This window comes from Mobula birostris, chromosome 8 (genome assembly GCF_030028105.1).
Source record: "Mobula birostris isolate sMobBir1 chromosome 8, sMobBir1.hap1, whole genome shotgun sequence".
Taxonomy (NCBI): Eukaryota; Metazoa; Chordata; class Chondrichthyes; order Myliobatiformes; family Myliobatidae; genus Mobula; species Mobula birostris.
In genome coordinates, this window is record NC_092377.1 from 114469172 (window position 1) to 114482782 (window position 13611).

The 13611-nt window shown below is 39.6% G+C and overlaps 1 protein-coding gene across 5 annotated transcripts in view; it reads left to right on the forward strand.

The window, feature by feature from the left end:
• Positions 1 to 13611, forward strand: part of fam120b (family with sequence similarity 120 member B) — a 203910-nt gene that overhangs the window by 153479 nt on the left and 36820 nt on the right. For 4 of the 5 annotated variants that reach the window (XM_072267171.1, XM_072267172.1, XM_072267173.1 and 1 more), the window contains exon 9: positions 4929 to 5054. In XM_072267171.1, coding sequence (XP_072123272.1) covers positions 4929 to 5054 — 126 coding nt within the window. Of the gene's footprint in view, positions 1 to 4928; positions 5055 to 6018; positions 6173 to 13611 lie in introns of those variants that run through there. The other variant, XM_072267174.1, reaches the window with a different exon arrangement.

Below are 13611 nucleotides of genomic sequence, written 5' to 3' on the forward strand. Positions count from 1 at the left end.
CAAAACTCCCACCAACTTGTGGGAGGCGCACCGCTTCCAGGGTCTCGTTACCTTGTGGTGTCGTGTGTGTCTTGCCTTAGCGAACCTGTCCCTTTTTATCCCCCTGCTGGGGTATCGCCTGTCCATCACTTCAAACAGTTCAGGATTCAAAGAGGAGCCGGTCTTGACAGCTCTCCCGTCTCTTCATTAACATCTCCAAATGCTGCTCCGTTGTTTTCCTTATCTCTCTTTCTCCTGAAGACAGGTGGCAGGCCAACTGCTGATCCCACTGGTGCCAGCACAGGACAGTTAACATCTTAGTCTATGTGTACTTTCGTCACAAGAGCAACAGAACTTAACTAAAAAGGCAATACAGGGAGAAAAAATGAGGTATGAACACAAGCTAGCTAGGAATATAAAGGAGGATAGCAAAAGTTTTTTTAGGTATGTGAAGAGAAGGAAGATAGTTAAGAGCAATGTTGGGCCCTTGAAGAATGAATTGGGAGAAATTGTTATGGGAAACAGAGAAATGACAGACGAATTTAATAAGTACTTTGGATCTGTTTTCACTAGGGAAGACACAAGCAATCTCCCAGATGTATGGATGGGCCAAGGACATAGGATAACAGAGGAACTGAAACAGATTGACATTAGGAAGGAAACGGTGATGAGTAGACTGATGGGACTGAAGGCTAACAAATCCCCAGGTCCAGATGGTCTGCATCCTAGGGTACTAAAGGAGGTGGCTCTGGAAATTGTGGATGCATTGGTGATCATTTTCCAATGTTCCTTAGATTCAGGATCAGTTCCTGAGGATTGGCGAATGGCTAATGTTATCCCACTTTTTAAGAAAGGAGGGAGGGAGAAAACAGAGAACTATTGCCCTGTTAGCCTAACATCAGTAGTGGGGAAGACGCTAGAGTCCATTATGAAAGATGAAATAGCGGCATATCTTGATAGCAGTGATAGTATTGGGCCGAGCCAGCATGGATTTACCAAGGGCAAATCATGCTTGACTAATCTATTGGAGTTTTTCGAGGATGTAACCAGGAAGATAGGCACGGGAGATCCAGTGGATGTGGTGTACCTTGACTTTCAGAAGGCATTTGATAAGGTACCACATAGGAGATTGGTGGGTAAAATCAGAGCTCATGGCATTGCGGGGAGGATATTGACATGGATAGAAAACTGGTTGGCGGATAGAAAGCAAAGGGTGGCAGTGAATGGGCGTTTCTCGGAATGGCAGGTGGTGACTAGTGGGGTGCCACAGGGCTTGGTATTGGGGCCACAGCTGTTTACGATTTACTTCAATGATTTAGAGGAAGGCATTGTGAATAACATCAGCAAGTTTGCTGATAATACTAAGCTGGGTGGCAGTGTGACATGTGACGAGGATGTTAAGAGAATTCAAGGTGACTTGGATAGGCTGGATGAGTGGGCAGAAACTTGGCAGATGGCGTTTAATGTGAATAAGTGTGAGGTTATTCACTTTGGGAGCAAGAACAGGAAGGCAGATTATTATCTAAACGGTGTGGAGTTAGGTAAGGGTGAAATACAAAGAGATCTAGGAGTACTTGTTCATCAGTCTCTGAAGGTGAATGAGCAAGTGCAGCAGGCAGTGAAGAAGGCTAATGGAATGTTGGCCTTTATTACAAAGGGAATTGAGTACAAGAGCAAGGAAATCCTTTTGCATTTGTACAGGGCCCTGGAGTATTGTGTGCAGTTTTGGTCTCCAGGGTTAAGGAAGGACATCCTGGCTGTGGAGGAGGTGCAGCGTAGGTTAACTAGGTGAATTCTTGGGATGTCCGGACTGTCTTACGCAGGGAGGTTAGAGAGACTGGGTTTGTACATGCTGGAATTAAGGAGATTGAGGGGGGATCTGATTGAGACATATAAGATTATTAAGGGATTGGACAAGATAGAGGCAGGAAATATGTTCCAGATGCTGGGAGAGTCCAGTACCAAAGGGCATGGTTTAAGAATAAGAGGTAGGTCATTTAGGACAGACTTGAGGAGGAACTTCTTCTCCCAGAGAGTTGTGGAGGTGTGGAACGCACTGTCTCAGAAGGCAGTGGAGGCCAATTCTCTGGATGCTTTCAAGAAGGAGCTAGATAGGTATCTTATGGATAGGGGAATCAAGGGTTATGGGGACAAGGCAGGAACCGGGTATTGATAGTAGATGATCAGCCATGATCTCAGAATGGCGGTGCAGGCTTGAAGGGCCGAATGGTCTACTTCTGCACCTATTGTCTATTATCTATTGATGTAATTGGAAGAGGAAAGGATAATAATTGAAACCGAATGCAGTAGCAAATGGACTGAAAGTGAAGTCGTCCAGGAACAGAACATAAAGCAACTGCGTGAGATTTTCGCTGCAATTGACAACAATGATTGCAGAAAAATATGACTTTAATTTTGAAAAGGTACGTCGGTTTAGGGCATATTTGCAGGATGGTTTGAGTGCTTACAAGGAACTGTATGATAGAAAAATGCGCGAGGCTAAGCAGTCAAGCATACTGTTGTTTTTCAAGCCTTCCACATCAGCCACAGCAGACGAAGAACCTCGACCCTCGAAATCAAGGCAGGCAGACATAGAAGAAGATGACCTACCTGCCCTGATGGAAACAGACGACGATGAGGTGACACCCCAGTGTTCCACCACCCCAACCCCCGGGCCACGGACCGATACATTGCCGCGGAAAATGCAGCGGTAGCCGGGATGCACCCAACACATCTTTAAGAAAAAAGCCGAAATAAATAAGCTAATTAATTAGGTGCCACTCAGCACGTAATTGTCAGCCCAGATCAGAGGCCACTGCCGATTGCGTCGTCTCTGATCTGGGCCGACATTTACATGCTCACAAATTTTTCCCATATAAGTAAATGGTAATTGTTTCTTCACTTTACGACATTCCGGGTTACGAACCGTTTCATAGGAACACTCTACCTTCGGATGGCGGGGGAAACCTGTACCCATTTTGTACACAGAGATATTCCAGGAACATTGATAAGATGGCATTTAAAGGACCGTGTATGCTATCATGACATTGTTTCGTAGAGCAATGAAAACCAGATACCAGGAGAACCTCTGATTGTTCTTTCATATTTTTGGCACCTATTGAAATAGATATATCTCACTTAGCACCCCTGCTGTGCCTCGATAATGTACTGAAGTCCAGATGATTTAGTTTGCAGAATGAGAATTGTTGGGTTTGGAGAGGATCAGTGAAATGTTTCTGCAGTCAAAGCAGAATACTTTTAGTAGAAAGTTTATAAGGAAGTGAATTGGATTTTCAGTTAAGCATCTTTAGTGTGACTTTCACACTGGTATTATATTCAATTGGTCTTAGTATATTATTGTCATTTGTATCAAGACACAATGAAAAGCTGCTCTTGCATACTGTTCATACACTTCAAATCATTACACAGTGCATTGAGCTAGAACAAGGTAAAGCAGTAACAATGAGAGTACAGAGAAAGCACAGTGAAGTGAAACGATAAAGTGCAGGATTGAAAGGTCAAGAGTCCACCTTATCGTGTAGGAGGTCTGTTTAAGAGTCTGATAACAGTGGAATAGAAGCAGTTGAGCCTGGTGGTATGCGCTTTCAGATTTTTGTACCCTCTGCCCAATGGGAGAAGGAAGAAGAGAGAATGTCTGGTGTGAATGCTTTACTGAGGCAATGAAATGTAAAGACACTTTGACTTCAAATATTGAGGCTAGCTTTGAACACTAAACTGTAACAAGAGCTTCGGAGCTTCAAGAGTAAATGGAGAACACTATAGTTGTATGCTCAGTTTCTCAGAAACTGAAGTTAAAGAGGAGAAAGTACTTGCCGTATGTGCAGCAGTGAAACACATACTCATTCATAATGGGATCAAGATAAACAGATTCAATTCCAGGTTTGAACTGAATTGCTGATCGCAGCCAAAAAAAATGGCTTGTGAGCTTACTCAATAAACTGGGCAGAATAACAGTTTGGCACAAACTATATGGCCAAAACGTCTGCCTCTGTGCTGTAGTAGTCTGTCAGTCATTCTCAACATAGGCCATATGGCCCACAGGGGGCCGTGCAGGATTTCATAAGGGTATCAAATAAAGAGAAGTTTCGAAATGGACCACGGTAAGTTTACTGTTTAATGAAATGTTACTAAAGTACATAAACAAAACAAGATGAATGTATGTAATTTAATTGGAACCCTGAATGGAATGAATGATAAAATATGCTAGATTATGCAAATGAGGTAGCAAAACAACTTGGCCTGTGTGTAAAGGGGGAGGGGGAGCTGCGGCACATCTAATCTCTGCTCCTCTTTGACCACACATATAACACCCATCACAGAGCTAAACACAAGTCAGAAGTGGGCCATGAGCAGGAAAAGGTTGAAAACCACTGCTCTATGATGCTAAATAGTATTTATCTCAACACCCAGCGCCCACATTTGAGTAAAATAACAGCAGTTGCTTGACACCATAAAACGATAAGACATAGGAGCAGAATTAGGCTATTCAGCCCATTTGGTCTGCTCAGTCATTCCACCGTGGCTGATTCATTATCCCTCTCAACCCCATTCTCCTACCTCTACCCGTAACCTTTGATGCCCTTACTAATCAAGAAACTATCAAACTCTGCTTTAAGTGTACCCAGTGATGTGGCCTCCACAGCTGTCTGTGGCAATGAATTCTACAGATTTACCACCCTCTAGCTACAGAAATTCTTCCTCATCTCTGTTCTAAAAGGGCCTCTCCCAAATCTGAGGCTGTACCCTCTGATCCTAGATTCCCCACATCTACTTTATCTAGGCCTTTAAATATTCAATAGATTTTAAAAAGATCCCCCGAACCCCCCCCCCCATTTCTTCTAAACCCCAGTGAGTACTGGCCCAGAGTCATCAAAATGCTCCTCATCCATTAAACCTTTCAGTCAATGGATCTTTCATATGTTTCATAGGAAGAAGAATGCCTGACTTCCATGGTAGGGGTAGCCATCACACTTTCCAGGGTGCACACTCCACCCGTCGCCCATGGTATCAGGGACGATATCCACAGCCTCGTTGGACCAACTCAGCCCAAAGAGGTAAGCTACAGCTTGTTTATATCAATATGTTTCACTTCATGGACACAAGATTCTGCATTAAGAAAATCCAGAGCAGCACACAAAATGATGGAGGAACTCAGCAAGTCAGGCAGCATCTTTGGATGACATTTCGGGCTGAGACCTTTCATCAGGTATGAAAAGGAAGGGGGATGCAGCCGAAATAAGAAGATGGGGAGGAGAGGAAGGAGTGCAAGTGGGCAGATGATAGATGAGACCAAGTGAGGGGGTAAGTGGGTGGGGCTGGTGGTGATTATGTGAGGAAATGGAAGGTAGTAGGTGAAAGAAGCCCCTCTCTCCTCCACCACCCACCTACCTTCCCTCTCACCTGGAAACCCAAAAGATTATCAATGTGTATTGACGGATTATTTCCTTTCCCCTTGGGGATTGTGCATGCTCACACCTAAGCAAAATGTGACCAACTTAGTTAGAAATTAGCAAAAGAAAGACAGGAAACTCAAGTACCTGCTGTTCAAATTATTGAATATACCAGCGTGAAGAAGTTGTAAGCTTCCCATTCCTTGTCACACTGGAATTGCCTCATTGGTTAAATTATGGATATGTAGATTCGTTTGTGGCAAAGAAAGGAAAACTCGCAACACCTGGTGATATACAGTGGATTTCAGTTAATTGGGCCATTGGTTAATCAGAGCAGCTGCTTATTTGGGACAACTCTTAAAGAACAAAATCTAATCGAAAAAATAGTTGGGATTCTCTTCATTTATTTGGCACACTATGCTGCTTAATTGGAGCAGGGGACTAATGCTGAACAGTTTCTGGCATCAGTCACGTGCACTTGCGTGGCTGGTAAACAACACTGTCCTTCGAGTGAACAGTTTTTAAATAGAATCAGTAGCGTGTGTTAAAGAAAAACAGCAATTTTTGTCACTGATGGTTGGTAAGAAATAAACAGTAAGACAATTTACAATTGTTTTGCTCGCTGCAGTTTCAAGCATTCAGGCTTGGAGATGCCAGAAATGACCAAGAGTGAAAATGAAACAATTTCACTATATCAAAAAGTTAGATACTACAGAGAATTTGAGGATACCAACAATGCTACAATGAAAATGAAGATGTGGAGGATGCAGTTGTCGATAGCATGGTATGAAGGCAGTCCATTATCTGCACTAGGTGTGTGCCCTGATTTTGTTCATTTACTGTAGAAAGAATGCAACGCAAATGAATTCCTCTGTCAATAAGTATTAGGAACTAATACACAATTTTATAATACTGCAGTAGTATTGATAACATTCTAATTTGTTTTGAATTTCATTTAAATTTATAATTTGTTACTCAGTTTATCTTTTTTATACTTTTTTAACTACTTCAATGAGTTCACGGAAGTGGTCGCGAGTTTCATCCGAAAGTGTATTGAGGATGTTGTCACCCAGAAATCGGTTAAGGTCTTTCCAAACCAGAAACCCTGGATCAACAGTTCCGCGCGAGCAGCACTTACCACGTGAGGCAGAGCTTACACTGCTGGTAATCAACAAGAGCTCAAGAATTGCAGCTAGGAACTACGCAAAGTCATCAAGGCAGCAAAACAACAATACAGAAACAAGATTCAGACTCAACTTTCCACCATCAACATCCACAGCTTATGAGAAGGTCTGCACACCAAAGCAGATTTCAAAGCCAAACGCAGCAGAGTTTCCAACATCGATGCCTCTCTCCCAGATGAGCTAATTTTTTTTTTTTTACTTTCAATTCAACGTCACCTATACGGAGCCCCGGAGGAGACCTGCAGCTGATGTAACTGGCAGCTTGGTCATCTCTGAAGCCGAAGTTTGCCAGTGTTTCCAACAGGTGGACAGCCAAAAAGGCTGCGGGACCGGACAGCATCCAAGGGCAAGTACTCAGGATGTGCACGGCACAACTGGCAGGTGTGTGTACAGACATTTTTAATCTCTCCCTCTCCCAGTGTAGAGTGCCTTCCTCCTTCAAAACATCCACCATTGTCCCTGTACCTAAAAAGACCAAGATAACATGTCTGAATGACAGGCGTCCTGTCGCATTCACCTGAATAATAAGCAAATGCTTGGAAAGGCGGTCACGGACTACGTCTGCAGCATGCTGCCACCCACACTAGACCCCCTACAATTCGCCTACCGACACAACCGATCAACAGACGATGCAATTGCCACAGCTCTGCACACCGTCCTTACATATCTGAGGGATGCTTCTGTGAGAATGCTGTTCTTAGACTACAGTTCAGCATCCAACACCATGATTCCCTCCAGGCTCGACAAGAAGCTCAGAGACCTTGGCCTTCACCCTGTCTTGTGTAGCTGGATCCTGGACTTCCTGTCAGATTGCCAGCAGTTGGTAAGAGTGGGCTCCCTCACTTCTGCCCCTCTGACTCTCAACACAGGTGCCCCTCAGGGCTCTGTACTTAGCCCCCTCCTTTACTCTCTGTATACCTATAACTGTGTCGCCACCTGCTGCTCTGCTAATTAAATTTACTGGTGACACTACACTGATTGGCCTAATCTCAAATAATAATGAGGCAGCCTACAGAGAAGAAGTCATCACCCTGACACAGTGGTCTCAAGAAAACAACCTCTCCCTCAACGTCACAAAAACAAAGGAGCCGATTGTGCACTATAGGAGGATAGAAGACAGGCTAACCCCTATAGACATCAATGGATCTGGGGTTGAGAGGGTGAACAGCTTTAAGTTCCTCAGCATAAACATCACCGAGGACCTCACGTAGTCTGTATATACTGGCTGTGTGGTGAAAAAGGAACAACAACACCTCTTTCACCTCAGACCGTGGAAGAAGTTTGGTATGACCCATCAAATTCTAAGAACTTCCTATAGGGGCACAATTGAGAGCATCCTAACTGTCTGCATCACTGCCTGGTATGGGAACTGTACCTCCCTCAATCACAGGACTCTGCAAAGAGTGGTGTGGACAGCCCAGCGCATCTGTAGATGTGAACTTCCCACTATTCAGGACATTTACAAAGACAGGTGTGTACAAAAGTACATGAAGGATCACTGGGGACCCGAGTCACAGATGTTTCAGCTGCTACCATCCGGGAAGCGGTACCGCAGCATGAAAGACAGGACCAATAGGCTCCAGGACAGCTTCTTCCACCAGGCCATCAGACTGCTTAATTCATGCTGATGCAACTGCTTTTCTATGTTATATTGGCTGTCCTGTTGTGCATAATAATTATTACAAATTACTATATTGCACATTTCACATTTAGATGGAGATGTAACGTAAAGATTTTTACTCCTCGTGTATATGTAGGATGTAAGTAATATTGTCTTTTTTTTTCAATCTTTTTATTAATTTTAGAAATGCAATCATTCTTCGTGATGAAGAGGTTAAATTATTTAAATCTATCATTGGTAGTCCAAAAATAGCAGTAATTGGATGCAGTTGTAAGTCTATATTTAAAACCGTTGAAATAATATCAAAAATATCCTTCCAATATTTCTGCAACAGGGGACATGACCAAAACATGTGGGTTAGAGAAGCTATCTCGAAATGACATCTGTCACATATTGGATTAATATAAGAGTAATAGCGAGATAGTTTATCTTTGGACATATGAGCCCTGTGTACTACTTTGAACTGTATTAACCTATGCTTAGCACACACACAGGATGAATTCACCAACTGAAGAATTTTTTCCCATTTTTCAGTCGGTATATTAATCTCAAGTTCTCTTTCCCAGTCAGCTTTAATTTTATTAGAAGCATCAGGACGTAAATTCAAAATTATATCATATATGATTGCTACAACACTTTTCTGAGAGAGATTTAAATCTAAAATTTTTTCCAAAATATCCGTTGGATATGGATGTGGGAAATTAGAGGAAACAGTAATTAAAAAGTTCCTAATCTGTAAATATCTAAAAAAGTGAGATCTGGGTAAGTTATATTTATTAGAAAGTTGATCAAAAGACATAAAACAATTATCCATAAATAAATCGCGAAAAGATATTATACCTTTGATTTTCCAATCAGAGTAAGCTTGATCCATCGTGGAAGGTTGAAAAAGAAAGTTTGACAAGATGGGGCTTGCTAGGATAAATTGATTGAACCCAAAAACTCTTCGGAATTGAAACCATATACGTAAGGTATGCCTAACTATTGGGTTATTCATTTGTTTATATAATTTAAAAGAAGTAAAAGGAAGTGAAGTTCCTAAAACCGAACCCAAGGAAAGCCCTTGTAATGAATTAGATTCAAGATTTACCCAATGAGGATTTAAAGATACGTCCAGATCTCGTAACCAAAATTTTAAATATCGAATATTAATTGCCCAATAATAAAATCTAAAATTCGGGAGGGCAAGCCCCCTCTCCTTTGTAGACTTCTGTAAATACCTTTTACCTAACCTAGGATTTTTATTCTGCCAAATATATGAGGAAATTTTTGAATCTATATTATCAAAAAAAGATTTTGGGATGAAAATTGGAACTGATTGGAATGTATACAAAAATTTAGGCAAAATGATCATCTTAATAGCATTAATCTGACCAATCAAAGACAAAGAGATTGGCGACCATTTGGTAAATAACAGTTTAATCTGATCAATTAAAGGTAAAAAATTAGCTTTAAATAAATCTTTATATTTTTTTGTAATTGTTATCCCTAAATATATAAATGAATCATTAACCAGTTTAAATGGTAAAAATCGATAAATAGGTACATGCTTATTTAAAGGGAATAATTCACTCTTATTAAGATTCAATTTGTAACCAGAGAAGTTACTAAATTGAGCTAACAAATCTAAAATAGCAGGAATTGACTTCTCCGGGTTAGAGATGTATAACAGCAAATCATCTGCATATAACGATAACTTATGTATTTCGTTTCCACGGGTAATACCAACAATATTTGGCGAGTTACGAATAGCAATTGCTAAAGGTTCAAGAGCAATATTGAATAGCAAAGGACTAAGAGGGCAACCTTGCCTAGTGCCACGAAAAAGACGAAAAAAGGGAGATCTATAATTATTTGTACAAACCGAGGCTACCGGGGAGTGATATAACAATTTAATCCAAGATATAAACGTCAAATTAAAATTAAATTTCTCAAGAACATTAAATAAATAAGGCCATTCGACTCTGTCAAAAGCTTTCTCAGCATCTAATGAGATAATACATTCCGGGGTGGTAAATGAGGGGGTGTAAACAATATTCATTAACCTCCTAATATTAAAGGATGAATAGCGATTCTTAATGAATCCGGTTTGATCCATGGAAATAATTTGAGGTAACACCTTCTCCAATCTAGTTGCTAGAATTTTTGAAAAAATTTTAGAGTCTACATTCAAAAGAGATATCGGTCTGTATGATGCACAATCAGTAGGATCTTTATTCTTTTTAAGAATTAAGGAAATAGAGGCTTCGTAAAACGATTGTGGTAATTTACCTAAACTGATTGCTTCCTTGAATATTCTAGACAAGTTAGAGGAAAGAATGGAGGAAAAAATTTTTTTAAATTCCACTGTAAACCCATCCGGACTGGGTGCTTTACCGGAATTTAATGATGAGATTGCAGTTATTATTTCTTCCTCTGAAATGGAAGTTTCCAATGATAGGGACTCTTCGGGTGATAATTTCGGAAAACTCAATTTACTTAAAAAGTCATGCATAAAATTAGAATCATGAGGAAAATCAGAGTGATATAAAGAGGTATAGAATTCTTGAAAGGTTTTATTTATCCCAGCATGATCCACTGTGAAAGTATCATCCTGTTTACGAATCTTAGTAATTTGACGTTTAACTGAATCAAATTTCAAGTGGTTAGCCAGTAATTTACCCGATTTATCACTATGAATATAAAAATCACTCCTAGTTCTCATTAATTGATTTTCGATGGAGGATGTTAATAATAAGCTATATTCCAATTGGAGTTCAACTCTATGTTTATACAGCTCCTTATTGGGAGAAATAGAATATTTTTTATCGACTTCTTTAATTTTATCAACCAATAAAAGTATTTCATTGTTAACACGTTTTTTCAAACCAGCCGAATAGGAAATGATCTGACCACGGATATAAGCTTTAAAGGCATCCCAAACAGTTCCATTGGAAACTTCGTCTGTAGTATTAGATGAAAAAAAGAAATCGATCTGCTCCTTTATAAATTTGACAAAATCTTGATCTTGAAGCAAAATAGGGTTAAATCGCCATTGTCGGCTAGTACAGGAGGTGTCCATTAACTTGATGGAAAGTTTCAGTGGAGCATGATCTGAAACAACAAAACTGTCATAATTACAATCAAGTACCAATGGAATCAAACAGGAGTCAATCAAAAAATAATCAATTCGGAAAAAAGAACGATGAACATGTGAAAAAAAGGAGAATTCCTTGTCATTTGGATGTAGAAATCTCCAAATTTCTAAAATCCCAGAATCCAACATAAAAGAATTAATAGTAGTAGCCGACTTATTCGGTAAGGCCGGACTAGCTATGGATCTGTCCAACATGGGATTCAGACATAAATTAAAATCACCACCCATTATCAACATATACTCGTTTAAGTTAGGGAAGGAAGTGAATAGTTGTTTAAAAAATTCAGGGTAATCCACATTCGGAGCATAAACATTCACCATAACGACCTTTTTATTAAAAAATACCCCAGTAATTAACAAAAATCTGCCATTAGGATCCGAAATAATGTCTTGATGAATAAATGTAATTGAAGGATCAATAAAAATTGAAACGCCTTTAATTTTGGCTTGAGCGTTTGAGTGGTATTGTTGACGTTTCCAAAACGTAAAGGAGCGTTGATTATCCTCTATCCTTACATGAGCCTCTTGTGCAAAAATAATATGAGCATTCAGTCTTTGGAACACTTTGAAAACCTTTTTCCGTTTTATAGGATGGTTTAAACCATTTGTGTTCCAAGAAACAAAATTAATAGTATGAGCCATAATTAAGAGTTAACCCTTTGGTGAGAAAGGGGTTAACCACAATGTGAGCTCATAAAACCGGAAGAGGAATACATGATTAGAGAGGAACCGGAAATCTCGACACTGCGGACATCTTGGTAGTTTTGAAACAGCCCAATAGAAAAAATTAAAAAAGAAAAAGACTGACCCGCCCCCCATCCCCAAGAACCCCGAACTAAGCCAGAAATGGCTGAAGGAAGCTCTAACTAAAACTAATTCTAACCCCATTTCTGCAGGGGGCAACTCCAAAAATATATGTTAGATAAAAGACCTCCCAAAAATTAATGCATGTAAAAAATAACCAATATAATAATTAATCTACATAACAAAAATTAGTAAAATATACTAATATTTTACTATATATTAATATAGTAAAATATTAGTAAAATATATATATAAAATATATAATTAGTAAAAAAACAGTCAGTACATATAATTAGTTATAAACGAATAAATAAAAAAATCGCTTCTAAAATGAAAGGAGGATTATGGGAAGAAGAAGCATAGAAACATGGCATCCCGAAAAAGAAACAAAGGAGGTTAAGCAAAAAGAAAGACAAGTCGCCAGTTTGATTATGCAAAAACCAAAAGTAGGAAACATATAACTAAAAATGATCGTCAAATCATATCATAAATAATAACGAAAAAGGAAAAGTTAAAACAAAAGGTTAATTTAAAAAAACTGATGTTAATTTACAAAAGATAAATAATCTATATGTTATAGAATAACAACTATAGTAGTAAATAAAGAACAAAAAATCTTAGACTTAAAATAAACCTTCATCGCGCAATAATAAGAGGTTCATTTTATAAAGGAAATACCAGAAGAAAAAAAATTGGTGCTGGAAGCACCCGACACAGATTAAGAGAGGGTATCTGTATCAGAAGGGAACTTATCATCCAAAAATCTTCGGGCAGCAGTCGTAGAATGGAAAACACTACGATTTCCATCGGGAAGAGAGATTCTGAGACGTGCAGGATACAATAGTGCCAGTTTGAGATTTTTTTATAGCATTCCGACATTAGAGGTTTAAAAGTCAGTCGTTCCTTCATCAGTTCAGGACTGTAATCTTGAACTATCCTGAAGGGATGCTGGCGATACTTGATCATCCCTTGTTGACGAGCAGTCTGGAGAAGTTGTTCGTTAACATTGACATAATGGAAACGAAGAATAACTGGTCTAGGTTTAGAAGCAATCGCTGCCAACTTTATCCACGGTATACGATGGGCGCGGTAGAGTAATGGAGGATCATTGGGAAAAACTGAACCGAACGAATCCTTTAAAAGTTGAGCAAAGAATATTGCAGGATCTCCAGCTTCAACATCCTCGGGTAAACCGATTAAACGGAAGTTTTGTCTTCTCGATCGATTCTCGAGATCAGTAACTTTGGATTTAAGTTGTTGGAGTTGTTTAGTAGTCGAAGCTAGATTCTTCTCTAAGATCTCGACTTTTGTGTCCGTCTTCTGAGATTTAGTATCCAGTTCAGAAATTTTGGCATCGTGTTTCTGAACATCAGAATCCAGGGATTTCAAAGAGTCCGTGATTGATTTTAAATCTTCATTGAGGCTTTGGCGATGTTGTTCAAATTGAGCCGATAAACTATCAGATAACTTTATCCG